At 32.8% G+C, this 23,192-nt stretch overlaps 1 protein-coding gene and 1 long non-coding RNA gene across 7 annotated transcripts; both read right to left on the bottom strand.

Annotated features, from left to right (window-relative positions):
• Positions 1-551: 551 nt before the first annotated feature.
• Positions 552-4,965, bottom strand: LOC123200203. Of its 5 annotated transcripts, none has more exons than XR_006498523.1 (3): positions 3,609-4,965; positions 1,407-1,982; positions 552-1,247 (listed from the first exon to the last, which is right to left on the bottom strand). It is a non-coding gene; the product is annotated as an uncharacterized LOC123200203 (long non-coding RNA). The 5 variants fall into 5 exon arrangements; XR_006498525.1 differs by having other exon boundaries at positions 552-1,672; positions 1,907-1,982; XR_006498524.1 differs by having other exon boundaries at positions 552-1,982; positions 3,609-3,760; positions 3,971-4,965.
• Positions 4,966-12,074: 7,109 nt separating this feature from the next.
• LOC123200375 (muscle M-line assembly protein unc-89) lies at positions 12,075-21,981 on the bottom strand. Of its 2 annotated transcripts, XM_044615546.1 has the most exons (14): positions 21,645-21,981; positions 20,375-20,578; positions 20,063-20,244; positions 18,164-18,290; positions 17,886-18,077; positions 16,827-16,880; positions 15,813-16,688; positions 15,587-15,697; positions 14,928-15,001; positions 14,511-14,562; positions 14,333-14,413; positions 14,208-14,251; positions 13,425-13,499; positions 12,075-13,349 (listed from the first exon to the last, which is right to left on the bottom strand). In XM_044615546.1, the coding sequence occupies exons 1-14, from the start codon at positions 21,744-21,746 to the stop codon at positions 12,782-12,784; spliced, it is 2,742 nt and encodes a 913-aa protein (XP_044471481.1). In that variant the 5' UTR covers positions 21,747-21,981; the 3' UTR covers positions 12,075-12,781. The 2 variants fall into 2 exon arrangements, with proteins under 2 accessions (XP_044471481.1, XP_044471482.1); XM_044615547.1 differs by lacking the exon at positions 20,375-20,578.
• Positions 21,982-23,192: the final 1,211 nt, after the last annotated feature.

Here is a 23,192-nt window from a genome sequence, read left to right as displayed (position 1 = left end):
TTCAATTCAAGATTTACTTATTTGAATTTTGTTATAGTTTTAAATTGAGTTCACTTAAAAAAATCTATCTCTGGTCTAATTTAATAAATTGAAACTAAATTTTAAATCAAATTTATTTATAATTTAATTTAAATCAATTTAAACTTAAATATATAAAAAAACTTAAACCCAATTCCTTGTTTTGAAAATAAGTTAAATCCTACACTCAAAATCAGTTTTTTTTTTAAATGGGAAAAAAAAAACTAACTCATCAAAGTACAACACCCACAATACTTTAGCGATCGGAAGTCTCATCAAAGTGCTATGAATATTCGCAGTAAAAATCATATCTTTAAAGTAAAAATTGCTAACCAAACTAGCTGCATATGATTCGATTTTCACAAATTCTTACTGTAACAATTTTATGCATGCATGGCTACAGAATATCATCGCAAAATCATGAAGCATTTTTGCATAGCGCGCAGTTGTTTACCACCAAACCTCGTGTAGAATCTTGGGAGAACCACTCGGAAAAACCGATGTCTGGAGAATTCAAAGTAATACAAACCTCATACTAGTAAGTTGTAATATCTAACAAAGAATTCAAGTCTCTTATCTTATATTTGAACTGGTCATATACCACCACAATATGCAATTTCAGAGCCATGTAGACTGGCTATCGCTAGCTCTCTACTATCTACCAGTAAACATTGTAATATTCAAGATCACAAATTGTTTCGCATGATTACAACTGATACGAATGGTACGGACATGAGAGAACCGTATTCAAAAGCTAGAGAAAACACAACTCATGTGTCATCTTTGTTTTAGCTTATACATAAAATTGTTAAGATTAAAGCTGAGTTCTGAGTATGCCACTATAAAAGCAGGAATAGGTTCCACAAAAATTGAAACCAAAACCTGCCGAGGGTTAACCTGCTCCGGGTAGAAATCAAAAACCAGATACCTGACAGTTCTAGTGCAGGCGAGTAATTTGCTTACTCCTTTACAAAACCACAGAATGAAAAGTTGTCAATTCTTATCGACAGATCCTCATAACCCAAAGTAAACAGAATTCAACTCCGTTAAAGGGCTATTTTGGGCATCCGAAACATTTAGATGCTCAGAAGACATTGATCATTGGTGTTTCACTGCATGTAATAGCTGAAGTAAATGCAAAAATTAGGTCATCAGTAAGCTTTGGAATATTATTCAGAACCAAGCAACACCCATTTGCACCCGCTGCATGCTTTCATCTACAACACAACCTAAAGAAAAAACATGAGACATTATTCATGCAGAAAAATAGGGGTGGATTCAAGCTCAAGCTGAAAATGAGATCGCCAAGAGTAACCTAACCACTGAAAAGCACCAGGGAAGAAGAACGTCACTGAAGAAGGAAAAAAGGTCAAGGAAGATGAATTTACCAACAACTTTTTGACGATTCGGGCTGACGACTCCGCTAAACTCTATTTTGGGGTGTTCAAAGCTAAAGCCCAAGTAAATAAGATAAAATCTCCATATAAGTACATGCAATGTCTGCACTCAAAACGCTATAAATATAATTCTGTGCCCCAGCTCCGTAGTCAAAGATCAATCACTATCAGTTCAGAATTTATCAACAAACTAATGATGGACAATAAGTGTTGACATCATAGATCACCAATGGAAGTAAAGCTATGCCATAAGACTCCTGCATGGAGGTACCATGCTCATATTTATTTATCAACTGCTAAATTTATCAAAGCTGAAAGTTCAATTGAATACTAAATTAAACATTGATGGAAAAAACATTACACCTTCATATCTACTTAAACATTCTGTGGTTCGCTATCTAACTTATAAATACCTAAAGTTTAACCAAAAACTTAATTAGGAAACTGAAAGATACATGTAAATAGTGAAAAATAAGATCAAGAAAAGTTACCTTTCCCAACAGATACATTTCAGGCTTTCCTTAAAAAAAGGGTTCTCCGTGAACTTGGTGCCACCAATGCATAGTTCTATGACAGGCAAAAAAGAATAACAATTCATTTACAAATTTTCCCTAAATATATTTATACAAACTTATGTTAAAATAAAAATAAAAAAATTAATTAAATCATCTAATCACATAACGACATTAGTAAGAGAAAAATTTGTAAATATGGTATGGCTCAATTAAAAAATACCATATAAGTCAATTTCCTTATTTCCAATGTAATTATTTGTTTAAGTACAAAAATGCATACACTAAATGGAAACCCTTCCTATCAATTTAAGAAATTAAAAGCAAATTGTAAATTATGAAGTTATAATCCTAAATCTAAATGGAAATATGAACTTCATAGAACATACAACCATCACAGTGAACAAAAAACTGCATTACCAATGTGTCTTTTCCAATTCTCCCCACTCCAAAGAAGAGAAAAAAAGAGACATGATAATGATTATCAGTAACATGTATATGTAATTGAATGATTTTAAATTAAAAATAAATTTGTATTTTCACACTTTCATTTAATGAGTATCAACAAACTGACTTGTCATCCTTATAAGTTGTTTTTCAAATATATCCAACAATTAATTACCTTCAAAGTTCTCATACCAACTACTAGAATCACATTTTGTCACGTTAATTTGTATGGATAAATTAGTAAGATAGATATATATATATATATATTAATTGTTATGAACTCAATAGGTACATGATACCCCAAAATGAAACACATAGATGCAAATGCAAACATTGTCAACAATGAAATATAAATAAAATAATCGAAGTTGTTGATTTCCTTTTCTTAGTTAATGGAATGGGTGAAGATAAGGTGAAATTATTCAATGACTATAAGAAGTTAGTTGATGTGTTTCTATCCCGAAAGCAACATCCAAAATAAATTTACTAATATATACAAAAACAAAGCCTTCCAATATGGCCAATTCTTTGTTGAAACTTTTATACATAAGCTAACATATGTCCTAAACTTAACATATAATATGACCAATACATAAACTACATGGGGCAGCTAGAGAATGACTACATACTTAATAAATTTGATTCATCAGTATCATGTGTATACAATTTCCCTTTTGATCCCGGAAGCAGTTGAATGCACAAATCAAAATGTGAAATGGAAGACAAGAGACTTATTTTCCCACATAAGAATGTGTGACATATGTTTTATCTATTTTATTATACATAATGAGTAATACTAGATGTATTACACCAACAAAGAGTATAAATGTTAACATATCATTGTGTTATTAAATGTTGTCAATTTGATATCATCTAAATACGTGATAACATATCAATGTTTGAACTTATTATTAGTATATATTACTGGGTACCATCATGCGTTATGTACAAGAATAATAAGTAAACAATTTCAGCTACCAAAGGTCCACTCAACTCAAAGGAAACTATGATGCAGAAGTAGAAACTTGTCAATGAATTATGACACTTAAGTTTGAACTTGTTAATTATATGGTAAGTGTTAAGACAGTTAGTTATATAGTGTAAAACTATGTGAGAAATAATGAAAATAATTTGTATATGTATCATTATATAATAATGTATTATTTTATTTCTAATTCAAAGTCATTAATTATTATTAATATACAAATTAATACTAATAGGTAGTTAGCTATACCTTATATGCGACCCAAATGAAATAGATTGCGCCACTTCAGGTGGTAATAGTCCACAGGATCTTGAAAATCACTAATGGGTGATCGATTATCAATTGAAGGAAAAAATTTCAACTGTAAATGGATTTATGGTTCTTTAGAAGACTCCACAGCTCTGTAACAAAACATAAGATCAAGATGAATTACATATAGATTCAAAATCAACCTCCCTTTCCCCTCAAAAACTCAATATATATGTCACATCAAATCACCATGAAAACACATAAGCACATCAAATAACTTGCAAATCTCATTCAAAGAAGCAGCCATTAGCAGTTCTATATTAGGGTTTTAGAGCCTATAACAAAAGATAAAAGAAAACAACCAGATTCTTTTTAGATTCAGGTGAAAACAGACTCAAATCTGAATCAAATCGACTCCCGATTGTGCCTCATTCATGGCATGCGATGCTGGAAATAAAAAAGGGAAAGAAAGAAGAGAAGTCAGATGTAAGGACCATACTACTACTAGATAACGTGAAATGGTCCCATGCTAAGCAGAATTTGCCGCAAAATCAGCACAGTAATCACTGATCAGGCTTACCGTCAAAGAAAAAAAATAATCAAAAGGCACGCTTTCAAGCTGTTTATCTTCATTAAATATGAAAAGAAATAGACATAGACGCTAGAGTTGTCATGATCAAGCCTTTCACCATCTTTTTCTCCTCCTCCGTTATCGTTTAAGGTGGTGTTTTGTTTGTCTTCTTTCTTTCTTCAAGTACTCAACACGGCCGGTATAGAGAGAGAGAGAGAGGCAGTAGAGTGGTTGATTGATTTGGAACAAAAACGGGGCAAGAACTGCACGAAAATAGATCAGATCCCGGCACTGGAAGCTGACAGAACGAGAAGTGAGCACGCAAAAGCAAAAATATATCTTATACAAGTGCCTCTGTGTGCTCACTCTCTTCTGTCAATTTCTATGTTCCAAGAATGAAAATAAAAAAGAGAAACGAATCAAGATAAAACTTTCTATAAATAGAAACCCCGAAAACATAAATGAAGAAAAGGGAATTTACAAGCAAAAGATATGAGTCAGATCTAAGCACAAAGAGAAATCCATTAAAAGAAAGATACAAAAAGCCTCCATGAACATAAAAGCTAACACTTTCAATAATGATCTGAACGACGAATTCGATCTTAGGGTTTTTTCAGACCAAGAACAAAAAAAAGCAAGATTTAATATGATAATAACATTAACCCAGATGGATAATCTCTTCCTCTATCTCGTTGACTATCATTGGCCTTGCCGAGGCTCCTACAGTGTTCTCTCTCACTCATGCAGGAGGTACAGGTGTCGATGCTCGTACAAAGTGTCGTTACTTTGCTTTGCTTCGAGGTATCTTATAGAGTTTGAGCGCGTGTATAATGGCGTGGGGTTTTTATTGGAAACAATAAAACTATTGTGTATTTATTTTTTATACATAATTTATATACACAAATAAGATATCATCATATGATTAAATATTTTTTTATCATATGATAATACATATTTTAAAATCACCTAATTGTATGATGATATATCATTGTATATATGAATTATATATCCGAAAATAAATATACATAACATTGTCCTATTGGAAAACCGACAGAGAAGCATTTGGGAGAATAATAAAATTACGTGAACAATTTACGGTGTATATAATTGATATTATATAATTGAGAGTTAATTTATTTTTAATTTAAAATTATTAAATTAAATAATAAATTATTGTTTATCTATATAACGCTGATGTTTCAACTGAAGAAAGAAGAGATGAAAGAAATGGAGTGGCCAAAAATGTTTCATATTGGTAGATACATATGATTGTTTGGCTGAGAATTTTTCTATGATATACGTGTCTCTTTCATGGGGGCCTATGACCTCTGATTGATTTACAACCGTTGATTAGACTTTTTGAGGTCCCTCTTATCTGCCATTCAATTCTGAATAATAATGTTGGGGTGATTTGTCATTGGCGGTCTTGTTGGAATTTGAGTTATGGGACTGCGCCATATGAGGAGACAGCTCAAACCCATCTGTCCAAATGACCAACTCAACATCAAGGTGCATTTGATTGAAAAAAGTTTGATTAATTTTTGTTTAAATTTGAGTTCAATTGAATTGATATACAATAACATTAGAATATGGTTGATAGGTAATCAATATAAGATAAAAATATAATCAATAAAATAAATAATTTTGGCTTAAAATTTACTCATTTAAACAAAATTATGAATTCAATTACATCGATTTGAATAATATCCATGTTTATCAACAGCCATTACCATTGCAACTTTTCTTTGTCTCTTCATTCTAACACTACAACACACAATGGGCAAATTTGTCAAATAATCCCTTAATCATTGTTGGCATTGAAAGATCTACTTCTCACTTTTTGAGCAGCTTGAGAAGGTAACAACTAGAGTTTGGTGTAAGACATCAAACAAATAACTGATGAGACAAAAGTGTCCATATGTGATTGGTTAATGTAGACAAAATAACACTTAATTGACATGTTAGAAATTTTATTTATGTTTGTATTCATTGATAGTACATGTAGTTAAGAGTGAATTCAAGTTAGTTCATCCTTATTTGAGTTTACCTGACTTAACAATGAGGTTTCCAAATAAACCATCAAAAAGTGTTAGAGAAGAAAAAATAAAAAGGTTGCTAGAAATGAAGAATCACTAAAGAAAAAGTCAAGAAAAAAGATATATTAAAAGTCACTAAAAAAGATGATTCTATCAATAAATTTTTTATGATTTGTTAAAATATTTAGATGGCCAAAAGACTTGTTCCTACCTAAGGTGTAATGAAATCTGAAAGTTTTATTCTCCAATTTTTAAAAACTCAAATACCTACCTATAAATAAATTTCTGTTAAAATTTTTAATTAGGATTAAAGGTAAAATTGCTATTTTAATAATATTATTAAAAATATATATAATTCATTATATTTTCCCTCTAAATTTTAAAAACTAACTATTTCACCCTTGTCCAAAGTTTCTTAACTTTAAAAAAAATCACATTTTCCCCCCAAACCTATGGTTTTCATTTTTTTCCAATTTCAGCCACCCTAATAACTTTTAAAAACTATAGTTTCATCCCTTTCTTGAACTTCAGTTTTTGGCCTCCTTTTCGTCCATCTCTGGTGTCCTCCTTCGTCTGAGTCAAGTCGATGTCAACTTTGTCTTGTCATTCTATCCATTGATGATGAGAAAATACTGTATGCCAAAAAGATCTATATCTCTTTTGTTGCATAATGTAATAAATAAACAGAGATATTTCTATCGCATAGATATTTTCAGTGTGACAAAGTGACATTTCTTTGTCACATGGTGTGACAAGGAGACTTCTTTTCGTCGCACGGTATTTTTCCATCATCGATGGAGTTTGAGCAAGATAAGAATAACATCAGCTCGGCTCAAACGAAGGAGGATGTCGAAAACTAAAGTTTAAAAAGGGAAGTGAAACACAGTTTTAGTTTTTAAAAGTTATGGGGGACAACTGAAATTAGAAAAATATTGAAACCTTAGATTTGGGAGAAAAATGTGAGTTTTTAAAGTTAAGAAACTTTGTATATGAGTGAAATACTTAGTTTTTAAAATCTAGAGGGGAAATAATAATGAATTATATATATTTTTAATATTATTATTAAAATAACAATTTTACCTTTAATTTTAACTAAAAATTTTAACAAAAATTTACTTATAGATAGATATTTAAATTTTTAAAAATTAAAAAATAAAACTTTGAGATTTTATTATACTTTGAGTGGGAACAAGTCTTTTGCCCTGTTTAAGTTGGCTTGACTTTTAACTCAAGATGAGATCTTTCCCCAACTCAGAATTTGGTTTGCTCAAATTGATTCTAACTCAAATTTGAACCAATGTAATTCAGATCTAATCCTATATGAAGTATTCCTTCTAAGAAATAGCTTTGCGTTTTAAACTGAGGGGGACCAAAAATTGTACTATTTTTTGTCTGTAAATGTGAGCTGTAACTAAGAAGATGATAAGCTGAAGTAAAACACTACCAAAAGGGGCAGTGCATGTTTTGACTCATGAAGTAAGGCTAGGACTCTCTTTTTCGTTTGGTGTACTAGTTTTTGTACAGGGCGGGCAGGCGTACAACATTTGTACTATTTCCACGTTGCAAGGAAAAGGACGCGACGATGGGGCACTAATTTTGAACTTTCTATATTAATAAATTTTTAAGTTATTATTAAGTTTCTATTATGAACGAATGAACACTCATTATATATGAAACCCACTCGCATTTTCATGTTTTTAAATACAATAAAAATATGTTTACCCATTAATTATCATTGCATAAACAAAAAGGAGGATGTTGCATTGTTTGCAAAATTAGTTATGCTTGTTCCAACAAATGGGTACCAATTATGAATTAATTAAAATATAAATGCTAATGCATCTTTCTTATTTCAAGAATTGGAATTTAAAATTGAATTATAATTAAAGTAAATAATTAAATTACTTAATTTTATGATGATTTAAAATTTAATTTATATCTTATTTATATTTAGATACATATAATATTATTATAAAAATGGTTATCAAAAGTTTCCTACAAAGAAATTATCCAAGAGAGTGATTCTCAATCATTTCTATTTTAAGGTAAAAATGAATTAATACAAATTAAATGATAGTGATTTCACATGGCCTTAATGAGGGGGAAAATAAAGAGCAATGTTATATACATATTTTTGGTACACAATTTATATACACAGATGATGTGTTATCATATGATTAGATATTAGTTTATCTTTAATTTAAAACTACTAAATCACATGATGATACTTCATCTATATACGTAAATTATGTACCAAAAGTATGTATACATAATTTTATTGAGAAGTAAATTACAAAATGAGATGGTCAAATTCATTTATGATATTCCAATTATACTTGGGATTTACCAATGTAAAGATAACAAAAGGGGTAGGTGTTCTTTTTAAATTATGAGTACTTATAATGAGTTTCAATTTATATGAGAATGATGATGTTTCATAATGTTATTAGGTCATTTAAAAAAATTAATATTTAATTATATAATGACATATCCTTATTAGTATCCAAATCAATACTCATTATAAATACACATAATATTATTCAAATTTACTCATCAAGTCTAATGTTTTTAAATCTAGATCGAATATTGATCCTATTAAAAGGTTATTTTAGACCTTGATTGATCAAATCGACAACCAAATTAATGACTAAATACATAAATATTAAAACAATATTAACCAATAAAAATTGCTGTATTGTAGTATGTGATGCATATCCTTTACCAGTTAGACTTGAGATGAGTCTTAACATCTGTAACATTTTTCACTAAGCCAACTTCATGATGCAAAATGGTGGCCTGATGAAATAATGCATTCTTTTGCAATTGTTGGAACTAAATGCTGACTGAAAGCATAAGACTTCAAGACACAAATTCATGGTTTGGTCGTATAGTGTCTTCCCTTACAATTATTAGGACTCAATGTTGAATGGAAGACAACATGATGGTCCGACCAATCTGATTCGGATTTTCAAACATTGAGACGAATAATAGACATGATAAAGTCGACCGGTTCAGTCTATATTTTAAAGCTGTTGTGACATGGTGATTCCCTTGCAATTGTCTGATAGTTTGATTAGTCTTGATCTGAGTTTTAAAACATCTGAGATAAACATGATGATAAATCACATTGAAAAAGATTAAGGATTTTATTATATTCTTGATGAGTAATAATGATAAAATAAGAATGAATCAGTACAAATATATGAATAAACAGACTGGAAAAGTTTATCAGGATTTATGGGAAGCAGAGACCACGCTCTCATTCATCTTCATTTATGCAACTAGCAAGAAGGACCACTGCCGCTCATAATTCCAATTCCAAGACGACCCCATCAGGAAAAAAATAAAATAAACTCACCATATTCATAGCTTCGCAGTATCATACACTCACATTTCAGCTGGGAAACAACAAAAAACTTCATTCTTCGTGTTCTCATTCTCACTAGAATCATCCATCTTACTTAATTAATTTCTCGAGGTTGCAGTCAAGCCTGACTACCCATTAATTAATAAATATGTTATCTTCATGTATTACCCATTTTTGCTGGAAAAAATTCATTCTTACCTTTGATATTTAGTAGGATTAGACTGGGTCTAAGTTACTCAAGTTTAAATTTAAATTCGAATAAAAGGAATTGAGTTTAAGTTGAAAATTAGACTTGTTTTCATAAATGAGTTGAGTTCAAATTGATCTATAAATTTAACTTCAAGTCAATTTAGATTGATTCCAAAATTAAATTATTTTTCAGTGAAGTTTGAAGTTCTGCTTATTGATCTCAACAAAAATCTCAAACTATGACTTATTCAGACTCAACTTGTATAGAATCTTGTCCTATTAGGACCTCTTTTGTTATTCATTAGGCCAAGGTTGATGAATATAGCCCAACCTCATATCACAAAATGTCCATTTGGATGCAATTTATATTGAAGGGTAGGGTATGTTGCTGCCCTAGAAGAGATAGTGGGCTGGTTGGCACGACCCGTAAAATTTGGGCATAACCTATGAATTTATGGACTTTGTTAGGACCTCCACAGGAAGACCCATGAGATAGCACGGTGTGATCCGTAAAAATTTTTAAGGATTATAAATTAAAAAAATATTTTTTTACAAGCTACCCCACAAAAAAGCCTACATAGGCACAACCCCATATCAAACATTGAGGTTTGGTGGGGTGATGTAGTTGACCAAGATATGTATTTTTTTAGACTTTGATATGATACAACTTATGATATGTCAGTCATTTCTATTTTCTACCCAATACGCCTTCTGTGATGCCCTTCAAAGTGTTTTTCCACAATAGTAAATTGTTCTTTTAATTGAATATCTAATTCTTTCCACTAGGTTTTGGGGTGTTCATCTTTGAGAAATAGTTAGAGTTTAATAAATTTTGTGCAATTGATCATGAGTTTGCAATGCTTGTACATGAATTATAGGCACTCAAGGTTATTGGCTTAAAGTGACTTAGACTTAGCTCAAAGTTCCACCAAGAGTGATTATGTTTAAACTTATTTCAACTCTCTTGTCCTTTTAAAGATACCATATAACAAGGTTTGCACTTTTACAGTAACATTTGGCTATATAATAATAATAATGTTATAGAGGAAAAAAAATTAGATATAAATAACTAATGAAATAAGAATAATATTTTATATATATTAATAAGTAAATTCATGTATCATATAATCAAACAATTTTTAATTAAAAATAAGATAAACAATTAAAGCTATCAATAAATTTATTAATACCTGCTAATATTTATTATTTAAAAAAAGAAAATTGAGTCTTCAGGTACCGTCTATTCATGGAACAACCCAACGAACAAACAAAAGGCTAACTAAGTGAGCAGTACAACCATGCCAGTGGCTGATGCCGAATTACACACACACACACATATATATATACATATATATTAATGTGGGGATTGCGGGCTTAGTCTTCACTAAAGTTTAAATGATTATCGTTAAATCATATCATATCATGTCAAATCATAGCATGATAAGCATGATAGTAATTAGTGTTTTTTTATTCATAAGATTCTTTGCGTGGAATCACTTCAAATTTTGACTATATATATATATATATATATATATATATATAGTGTAGTCAAGTCCATGCAGGTGATGTGATAAAGAATTTGAAGTGGGCTTAGCTATACATATTAAGTTTAGCTGAAAAGGGTCAGCGGGTACGACAGATTCTCTAGCCTCCGAGGATCACATCTATTGTCTCTTTTTCTCGAATGTGCTCTTGGACTCCAGCAGGATTTGAATTTGAGTCAACACAAACTCAAATTTGAGCTGGCACTGATCACTCTATTTTCAAATGAAACTCGGATTGACCCTTATTTAAACTCATCTCAAATTTAAATCCGCCCATAAAGACCATCTAAGACATCAAATTATTCAACCGTGCCAATGCATAATACACAAAGTAAAATGTGTCCTTGCAAGCCCTATAATTGTACAGGGTTGATCCAAGTTCTGGATTTTCTAAAACAACAAACAATATACATGAAACCAACAATGGTAAATTTCCTACCATTTGGCCAAACATCCTGCAGTGATCGTCTCCATTTGTTGGACCCAAAATCATATCGGACCAGAGTCCGAAAATCTCCGGAAGTTTAACAGATTACGGGTAAATCAGAATTAGTAGCAATGATAGATACATAGCCATAGTTAGCTTTCATCCAATTTCCTTATAGTTAATTTGATCATCTCTAGCTATAAATAATACTATCAAATGCGCACCTTAAAATTAAACACAAATTCCTTGTATGGCAGCTGCCCTGTGTTCCATATTTCAAAAAGCAATAACACTTCATGCACTAAATATAAGCACAGATGCAAACGCTGACATGTCTTTATATGATTAATTAATTTTGATAAAATAACAGATGATCACACAACATTTGTCCCTCCATTTATAGCCGTCACTCCAGTGAGAAAACAGAAAGAAAACAATTCCAAGACGAATACATCTAACACCATTGTTACATAACAAATAGAGAGTCCTGGCATGTGCTTGTGAACTGGATACTACTCCAGTCGGCTTAGCCCAAACAATGTACCACATGCGGGCGCCCGCACTTGGATGTATAACTCTCTATATCATCGTAACAAAAGTCAATCACCTCGCCTGGAACAAATACAGATTGGAAGATTTGGAAGCTACTAAAAATGTAAAAGACACCGCAATTAGGTCAAAGGGTATGGGGAGAGCAAGTATCTGACTCCATCACACTATCTATTAAAGCAATTTCTTTAACAAAAGCTAATCCATTGTATACTACTGTGGCTTAGGCAACATTATAAATTCCAATTTAGAGTCATAAAACTAACTTAAACCTACAACCACTGTAAGCTAAGACTAACTGTGGATGCCACATGAATAGCTAGCCATGTCCAGGATATCATCTCACAGAGAATAACAAAAACCAAACGCAATGGCTTACTGTGAGTGCAGCACTTGGGACATGGATGAAAGCTGCAATAAGGAGATCCAGGTTCCAAAATGATATGAAGAGAACAAGAACAAACAGCTTCACTACATTTTAAGTAGATGGTCAGCTTTTTGATCCTCTTTGTCGCTTCTTTCCAGTCTTTGTCTCACTTCCTTGAATTTTGGAAGGACTTGAAGATTTCCCCTTTGTACTTTCTGACACTTTACCAGAATCAGGTGAATCCTTCACATCCTCAATTTCTTTCAACTTTGATGAACTAGATTTCGATTTTCCATTAGCAGTAGATTTTCCAACAGTTCTAGGGGATTTAGCCTTTACAATGGAAGATATCTTAGGACTTTCTTGCCTGGACTTGCCAGTCTTAGGGGTGTCTTGCTTGGATTTGGTAGTAGTTTTGGGTGTGCCAGAACCACCCTCCTTGGATTTGCTAGACTTAGCAATTTCAATGGCATCATTCTTGGATTTGCTTGCTGACTTTGAAGAAACATCAACTGATGTACTGCCACTTTTTGATGCATGATCCTTACTTTTGAGAACATTCTCATTTTCTAATTTAGTAATACTCTTAGAACCATCTCTGGATTTGCCATCAACTTTACTTTCCTCCTTGGACTTACGACTAGATTTCAAGGATTCACCTTTGGATTTGCTAGAAGAAGCCCCTCCAACCCTAGAAATAAATTATTGAACTTCAGAACTCATAAGTAAAACTAGAAGCAACAGTGGGGTAGAATAAATCACTGACCTCTTTGGTGAAGCATCTGTCTTCCCCTGCTTAGTAGACTGATCAGAACTTGTTTTCAATTTCTTCTTCAGTGGCCTGAAAACAATTCGTTCAGAAAAGGTAATGTGAAATGAATTACAAGAGCAAAAATTACCGTTTTATATTATGGTTCAAAGTGCACTAGGGGATTCAATCACTCTATTATCAACCTTGGCTGTAACACTAATAGATCCAAAAACTTGCGAAAAAATAGAGCAGCTGAAGAGTAACATAATCATATTAAGGAAAACTGAATATATGATGTAAAAGACTTCTATTCAGGCAAAAACTCTCTTAACATAAGATACTCTCTACAAAATCATATGATGACAATAGTGACCAAGGAGTCCAAAAGATTAGATAAGGTAACAAATTATACAACCACACAGTTTGGCTGTTAGACAACTCATGAAACAAAACAAATTATGGTAAGAATGGAAAATTTGGAGTGAGATTTTGAAGTTTAAGAAATGGTTCAAAAACACTTCCGAAAATCATTTCATCACTTCAAATAAGAAAGTGGGCATTATAAAGGCCACACTCAGGAAATAAACAGCAACACAGATAAAATGTAAGCATACAGCATCTCTATAAGTTAAAGCAAACATCTAGTAGCATTCATGTTACTAGACCATAATATATAAACCTAATTAAGAGCGAGAAGACCAAAGATTTAAAATTTTTTGTCTACATGGAGCAACATAAATCAGCAATTCAGAGTAAAAAAAAAAAAAAAAAACTAAATAGGAAGAATGCAGTACTTACATTTCAGAGGAAGCATCAGGACTTGGGCTGTCAGTTGCTTGATCCTGTTAAAAATTTATCAGTTTATATTCATAACCAAGTATCAAAACTAAAGACAATAATACAAAGATCCCGAAACCACCCACCTCATCAGAATCGTTGTCAATTAACTCCCATTTCTCCCTTTTAAGATTCAAAGTCTCTTTATCACCATCATCATAGTGAACCTACATAAGAATGACAGTATTAGTAAATACCATTTCATGAAATAATAAAGAAAAAATATGGAGGCATGAGGCCTAGAATCGGTAATAGAAGCATCACCTTGTGCTTCTTTTTAGTAGAATCAAATGACTTAATAACACCTTTATAAAACCTGTGAAAAACAAAATGCACATGTTGAAAACGCAGTAGCCAGCAATGAATAAAAGAATTCATTAATTAAAGTCCAAGCTTCACAAAAATATTAGAAAAACATAAATTAATCTGGAGTCAGTAAAAAGGTAAACGAAGCAGGCATTTTACTAAAACTAAATAGTGTGAATAAAGATCTTATGCAAAGCAAACTCAAAGAGAGGCTGCAAGATAGAATATACATTTTGAGGAGCTGTTACCACAATAATGTTGAAGAGATGCACAATATCAGCCTAATGTGATATTACATATAAATTCTCATATATACGATATGGTGTGACAGTGAATATTCAACAGGAAAAATGATGAAAAAAAGGCAATACTGACATTCGATCTTTTGGCCACCAGATTTTGACCCTTGAGCCAACCAGATTCTCACCGAATTCCTTAGTATCAGTTCCCTGCCACAACAATCAATTAATAAGAATCAACTGCAAAGGTAAACAGGTGAGGCTCCAAGCTTACAAGAATCCGCATATATTTCCTTTCCTGAAGAATGATTATGTCAAGGCAAGCAGAAGTCAACCAAATAAAATATGTGCACATGCAGTTGATACTAACAGCCACAAGCTAAAGGAAAGGCCATCAGAATAAGGCCAAAACAGCAAGGAGAACAAATAACTTGTCATTATCAAGATGGACAATCTTTGGTCTAATTACAAAGAAGGATTTGGAGCACTGAATCCCAAAAAAAATTAAAAGCTGTGGAGTCAAGTTGTGTCAACATATAAATTTTCAGTCTGTTATATCAACTTTAACAAGCTCAATATGAGCAACCATGGATAGTTTTGATAAGAACAGAAACCTAAAATTAAAGAGGACTTTACTCGCTACAAACTGCGAAGGTACCATATGATAAAAAGAATGGCTAGTACAAAACATTTTTTTGTTAATCAGTCCACCTAAATAATGATACCCAAAAATTACAAAAAAAAAAAAAGAGGAAAAGACAAAACACATTACAACCTTGATCTAAGAACACATACCTTTTCTTTCCCCGGAGTCTGCTTCCTCTTGGAATTCGTCTTAGGGGTATCCTCTGAGTGATGCTGATCTTTAATTGGTTTTGCAGCTGACTTTGGTGAAGAAACCAATTCCTAAAAATATTAAGAACAACTCTCCGATTCAGTACATTAAATTTGGTATGCAATGATTATACATAACAAAATTAACAAACAGCAAGATTGCAATTAAGAAGCCAAAGTGGAGTACTTTATCCTCTTTTGTTAATGATTTTGTTAAATCTTTTCCAGAAATAGCTTTTTCCTTCCTCTTTAACATAGATCTGTCTCCATTATTACTGCTGACATGAACCTTTTTAGCTGACTTGAACAGCTTTGCTTCTGAATCATTAAGGGTGCCACTCTCTTTCTTTGAACCTTCTCCAGTTGGAATTTCATCCTCATTACCAGAAACAGTAAGCACCTTTTTCTCCAACTGCTTATGTGGTTTTGCTTCTGAATCACTTGTTCCTTCAGATGCCTTTCTAGAAACATCATCAGCAGACGGTGTAGCCTCTTTCAAACTTTCTTTTCTCTTTGCTCGGCTGCTCCTTTGGGCACGACCTTCATTAGGAAGGCCTCCACTTGCAGAAGGGGAAACAGCATCTATGGATTCACTCTCTGCAGGCTTAGGGGATGAAATCTTAATAATAGTCTCTTTTTCAGTTTCTAAAGACACAGCCTCCCCAACAGATGGTAAACCAGGAGGTGAACTAGGAACATCCTTGCTGCCGCTTTTATGATCCCTAAGTGTCTCAACTTCCTTTTCGCAATCAATATTAGAAGTGTTGGAAGGTTCTGTCATTTTGACCAAAGAACTAGGTTTCCTTCCTCTCCTCTTGGTAGTTTGTTCAGACTTACATTCAGCATTAACCACTTTATCAGTGCCCGAAATATCAGGTTCTGCATTGCTTGATGTATCAACACTTTTGAACTGTTCATCATGAAGAACATGCTCTTCCTTCTTTGAAGAGTCATCTTCTTTGCTCTGTGTTACACCATTGTTGACAACTGACTTGGATGAACTGTCATTAGCAGGTTCAATTTCCTCAGTAGAAGCTGCCTCTCTTGCAATTTCTTTGCCCACCTAATGATGGTTGCAAGGACACATAAATTACCATTTCCAGGTTAGAGATACCAAGACAAGGGATGAAAACATTTAATGTTGAGAGATAGATTAATAGGCAAAACAGAACAATCAGACTTAATTTCACAGCAAAAATACCTGATCTGGCACATCCACTGATGCCCCTAATGACTTGCTTTCATTCTCGTCTACCTGCAGACATGCTGTGCACAATTAGTAATAGAACCAAATAAAGATAACATCCACACAGAAAAGATAAATGCATACTGAAATAAATCAATGTCATGACTACTGAGCCAGATGTTAGATTGCACAAATAAATTAGGTCTCTCACAGAGGATTAATACTAGCTTCCAATTTCAAATTCACTCCTGTAATGCAAACAGGATCAGTATTCAACAGATTTAAACACTAAAAATTGGGCTTCCATGCAATAAAAAAGAAATTAATTTTTACACCATCCAGCAAAAATAAAAAATAATGCTAGCCAGTAGTAGACACGGTCTCTGAAAAAATGCAACATAAAGCAGATACAGCCAAGAGCTCTGTCCAAAGATATAATAATGCAGCTCAGTTGAAGAGTTCTTATAGAACGAAAAGATTAAAGCACACACAATTATGTTCAGTAGATCAAGTGATGGATGAAATCCTGAATATGAGGATAGACTGAGGCAGCAGATTGGAGGTGATGTTCTCAAGAAACATTCAAAAGAAAGCAATGACTAATAGCTATGCTAACAAGATATGATGGGTTTGGGATAAGAGAAGTCACAGCAGCAGTGTAGTTATAGAGACAGCATTCAGGTTGCAGGGGCAAAGCTGGCTAGATATGGTCTCTAGTATAACTAAGAAGTGTTATCCCCATCAGTTGTCTATAACGAAGTGAAGGTAGCTTTATTAAAGGAATATTAACAAACCACAGAGAAAAGATTATTTAACTGCACTAGCATCACATCATTGTACACATACAAACACTTAATCTAGTGCAAAACAATAGTGAAGAAAGTCAAGAGGAAAAAAGCATTAGATCAAGTAAATTCCATTGAAACATCCACCCTATTAAAGATAAACAACAAAAAGCCTTTACAATCAAATACTCATAAAACTAATAATACCGACAGAAATAATTACCATAATGAAAATTTGACGTGCTCAAGTTAAAATAGAACAGCATCCAGCAAATTATGCGAATTTTACCTTAAGTTCATTAGAAACATCATTCTGGTCAACAGAACCAGCAGACTCTTGATAGATAGAAGCAACGACGGTACTGTAATCTTCTAAAGAAATGCCAGTGGATTTAACTGCTTCTAATAGGTATGGTCTAAGCTTTGCAGCACAGGCTTCAAGCACTCTCTCCCCCAACTTCCGAGCAATAGGCAGTACTTCCTGGAAAATAATCAAAGCTCTTTGTCAAATCATAAATATAGAAGAGCAAAAACATAAGGCAAATGGCCACTTGAATGATAGCTAACCTTATTCTCCTTTCTTAAACACTCTAAGATTGGCAATAGTAGCTCTATAGATATATCTTCACTTTCTTCAACAACAAGAGTCATAATTGTCTCCATGGATGAAAAGACATTCTCAGGGTGATAATCCCTAAAAAAGAATCAAAAGGAATCATCAAAATACAAATACATACATACACAGATGAACAAAAATTATTTCTCAATCAATTAATGACCATCACTTGCAGAATAGCAATTTTTGAACTTGTACCCGTTTAAACATGTACCCAAAAACGTTAGTATTTTATGGATAGACCGGGTGAACCCGCATATGCTTGGAATTATTTAAACAACTAATTAATTCAGAAAAATGCAAGGGTTATCTTATCCATTTCATCTTCAACCTATAGTCTCTCTTCACTTCTCCCTATCAATCGAACCAAGAAAACAGAGGCAAGAAAATAAGAGTTGGATCCAAGAGTCCTAGAAAAGTCAATTTTAGAAAACCAGACCAAATGGATTCCATTTACGGTGGTATTGCAATTTCGCAGATACTAGCCATAATATTGATGGAGGTCATTTTCTTTTGGTGGTCAATGACAAAAATTAAAGCACTAATTAATGGGGTGTTTATGTTAGGTCTCAGGTTTATATTCCACACAAAAGGCCCAAATGAACAGCAGAAAGGGAGACAAGAGAATGAGTACACCTGACAATTTGAAACTAAAGCTGGTAGCAAGTTTACAAGAACCAGTGCAGCCAATCACAGTGAAGCAACAGGAGACTTCTGTGAGAGGGTTGGTAGATGGGAGCAACAAAAAGGGGCAAATGCAGACTGAAGAGTCAGAAGAGAATTCAGAAGGGAATGGCATCGGGTAGCAGAGCTAAATGAGGCCTCTCGAAGTGCCTGGGAGACTGCCACAGTGTAATTTTGATGTATTGCAGCTTTATTGTATATTTTTGGGAAGTATTGTGCTGTTGTAGTGATTGGAACTCCTGTAATTATCTCTTTACTGATATAAACATGTATACCTGTAACTTTTGGGTGATATTAATGAAAAAGGAGCCCTTTTGTCATTGTGTGTTAGTTGTGATCTTATGAATTATGCCTGGAAATGTTAGAATGAGTTGAGGAGAAAGGAAATGATAACATGTAATAGATATTCCATATAAAAGCAGATCCTTTATTGCTGGGAATCCAATTACATTGAATTTGGGATTACATTGTTTATTCTGGAAACTCCAATACTTGGGGGAACTGCAGCCGAAATCCACTCAGGTACCTAACAGTTTACCTAAGACTTCTAAAGAAGGCAGCACCACTGTTTATCCTGCTAGAGGATTATCATTTTGCTTTTGAAAAACTTTACTAAGTTTTACTATTAGCATTAAAAAGATGGGCACACACATATAAAAAAAGAAACATGTAAAAGCCTTAATTTTCCTCCGCTAGAAATGCTCAAAGACTAATGAGCAAAATAACCTCAAAACGATGCACAATCAGGAGCTTTAAATTGACCAATGTACTCTTACCAGATGTTTCATTACCAAAAAGACAAAGAAAATCTCATAAAACTCAGGGAGTCAATCATTGACCAATAAAGCTTAAGAAAACAAATTCTGAGTTTATGACAATGAACAATCTTCTGATGGCTAATTAACCAAATTATCCATAGTTATAAATAATATCAATTGCACAGACATAAAATCTAGCTTCATTTTTAAGAAATTGGAGATTTGTAAATTAACTTATATAATGAAACCAGTGCTTCTCATTGTTCCCAAATTTATATATTACATAAATATGTTGAACCATGTGACATATTATCAGCAATTGAGCCATTTGCAGAAAAATACATATCATTCAATGAGGAAGGAGGAACAAGGACAACCAAAAAAACAGCCAAACAAGTCAGGCCATACCTTATTGTCTTGAGGAAATGCCGGAACATCTCAATAATTAGAGTATCACATTCAAGATCCAACATAACAACACACGACCTGACCTTGGCAACAGTTTCAAGAATTGATGTTCTCTTAGCATATGATCGACTGGATTTGTCAGATAAGTTTTCAAATGATGATACAATCAGCTGAAATACTTCCTGCACACACAACGCATGCAAAACATGGAACAATGAAAGGCCAATATCATATGAAGAAGAATATTACAAAGACAGATAGCAGTTATTATGAAAAGCTCGTCTAGACATCCAGATAATGTATTTGAAGCACCTTCATCTGCTCATCATTATAAGGTGCATCAGGTGCAGTTATTCTTGTTATCTCACTGATGCATGAAGCCACACAAACTTTCACATCAATGTCTGAATGCCTGAAAAGTTGATCAGCAAGCAAAGCTTTCTGCGATGAAGAAAGTGCCTTTTGCATGGATTCTGCAGGCGACTGTTCCACCCTTGCCAGACAATTCTCAACTTGCTACAACCACAGCTCAGGTAAATTAAACCATTTGACACTTGTCAAAAGTAAAAAAGCGCAAATAGAAATGAGGGAAAAATAAACGCCTCTTCCCGATTCATTTTTTGGAAAGATAAAACCAACAATTAAGGAAAGAATTCATGAATTGACATTTAAGCCTCTAGTGTGATTAAAGCACAAAGATGGAATAGAAAAGCCAAAAATAATAACCATTTCTCCTTTTCTGGAAGATTTATATAAAAAATCGAACGATCCCTTCAATTAATCCCTCCTTTAAATAGCCAAAGAAAATGACAACAAGGAATTTTAACAAAATCTCCAGCTTCAATATAATTAATAAATGTTAATGAAGTTTGATATGTAAGCCCAACATACGATCTTCTAATTATCGTAAGAAATTCATTAGACAACTATCCTATCACCAGATACTTATAACCTGGCACCTTTCATTTAATTAATCATATATACAAAATGCATAATTTAATTCTACCAATTCAAATTCCCCCAACCAGGCATAACACTAATTTGCAATAAGCCTTCCTTTTCAGACATTAACATATATGAACTTTTAATTTACCGCAGAATCAAAATCGTTTACCCACATTCAAAAAAATGCACACACATTCTTATTTGAAATACGCACTCTCCTTCACACAAATAACAACTTCCAGAAGTTCACAACAACAGAAGAATGCTTCAAATTCAAATTTAACACCAAGTTGACCAACAACAAGTCAGAAACAAGATATCATCATCAGAAAACACATAACAGAACTAATACAGCTCATTAGTCGGTTAAGCATGTTGACAAAGTTTATTACAATCTAAATAAATATAAACACATAAACCTACATATTACAATCTAAATCAACATAAGCACACAAACAAAGCAATATATTCACGAATAAATTAAAATGATCACTGCTTGAAGCACCCATTCACCATAAAACTAACAGCACAAATATCACAATTTATTAGAATAATAACGGAAACAGAACCACAATAAGCCAATACAGATCACAACACACACACACACTTCACATGCTATGAAACATAGAGGTCTTACATCAAGAAGAGGAAGGAGTTCATCCACTGACGAAGGAGATTGTAGAAGCCTATTTCCAGCCTCCACGAGCTGTTGCTCGAGCTCATCATTTGAGGAAGCCATGCTTCCGCCTTCAACAAACAACAAAATTTTCTACAGATCTTTCGAATTCTCACACTTTAGCCCTGATTTCACACTATTAAAACCCTAAAACTCACAGAACGAGCCAGGAATCGAATATGCAAGAGCCAGATTCGAGCCAGCGAGAGGTCTTAGGGTTTGTTTGAAAGACAGAGAGAGTGAATGAGTAATTTTTTTTATTTTTTTTTAATATGTAGATACCAGATAGAGATAATTTTCGAAGACTGTAAAATATTTATATATGTAATATATGATAAAATAATAATGGTTTTTCTTCTTCCACTTTTAAAGCAGAATCTAGCGATGGTTTACCTACGCGGATTCCCTCGTGTTTATGATCTTGAGTTAAATTGGGGTTTGAAATCCGCCTTTTGGATTTTTGCAGACTGTGGGAGCCACGTGGAATAACCTGGATTGCTTGATTCTTAAACGGCTCTTTTTTTCCATACTCTGAGATGGACTGTTCGTTTGCATTTGCATGGATACCATATTTTACGATCAAAAACACTAGCGTGTTTGGGCAAAAACATATGGATTTTGGGGTGTATGAAAAAAAAAAAAAAGATTTTGATATATACCAGTTTGTATCGGTAATTTTTTTAAATAAATAATAATATGAATATAAATAGATATAAATATAATTAAATTTATATGTTTTTAATTTTAATTCAATTCAAATAAAAAATTATTTGACTGAAATTTGTGAGGAAAACATAATTATAATTTGATAAAATGCAATAAATATAAAATTCAAATTATATTTACTCATAACCAAATTTGTGCATTCTCCATTTTGGGCCTGAAATTGATTATCGATACTTTGGTTAGATTTGATTTGAATCATATTAGCCAAGATGTGAGTACGTGATAGATATAAAATTTAAATTACATTTAATTATAACCAAATTTATGCATTTTCCATTTTGGACCTCAAACCGGTCATCAATACTTTGGTTAGATTCGATTTGAATCATATTGGTCAAGATGTGATCAACAAATTGATTTTGTTTGATTTTTTATTTTATTTTTTTATTTTTTAAAAAGGAAAAAGGACTATTTCCCACCCATTTTTTAGATCTATCTCAAATTCATACCCATGGGAGATGAAAATCTAGTTTTCCCACCCATGACCAAACTGTCGTCAAATTTCTCAGTTAGGGACAGGGGCAAAACCGATATTTTACAGTTTATATTAAAAAGTTATAAAGTTAATTACTTTTCACTCCCCTTAGGTTTTAGAAACTAACATTTCATCTTTAACCAAAGTTTTTAAACTTTGAAAACTAACATTTTCACCCCCAAACCTAGGGTTTCCATATTTTTCAAAATGCAGCCGTCTCCCATAACTTTCAAAAATAGCAGTTTCACCCCCATTCTTTAATTTCATCTTCTGACGTTGTCACCGGCCTCCTCATTCTCTTGGTGTGA

This window comes from Mangifera indica, chromosome 17, assembly GCF_011075055.1.
Source record: "Mangifera indica cultivar Alphonso chromosome 17, CATAS_Mindica_2.1, whole genome shotgun sequence".
Classification (NCBI taxonomy): domain Eukaryota; kingdom Viridiplantae; phylum Streptophyta; class Magnoliopsida; order Sapindales; family Anacardiaceae; genus Mangifera; species Mangifera indica.
The sequence above is the reverse complement of the archived record's forward strand: the minus strand, read 5'-3'. Positions and strand labels throughout refer to the sequence as shown.

Bases quoted from the DNA above. Each gene is read 5' to 3' on its own strand.
- LOC123200375 (XM_044615546.1), bottom strand. From the start codon at position 21,746: ATGGCTTCCTCAAATGATGAGCTCGAGCAACAGCTCGTGGAGGCTGGA. The intron at 15,002-15,586 runs GTATGTGTTCTT...TTGTTGTGGCAG, and splicing joins AGACTCCGGGGAAAGAAAAG to GGAACTGATACTAAGGAATT. The intron at 14,414-14,510 runs GTGATGCTTCTA...ATTCTTATGTAG, and splicing joins CTACTAAAAAGAAGCACAAG to GTTCACTATGATGATGGTGA.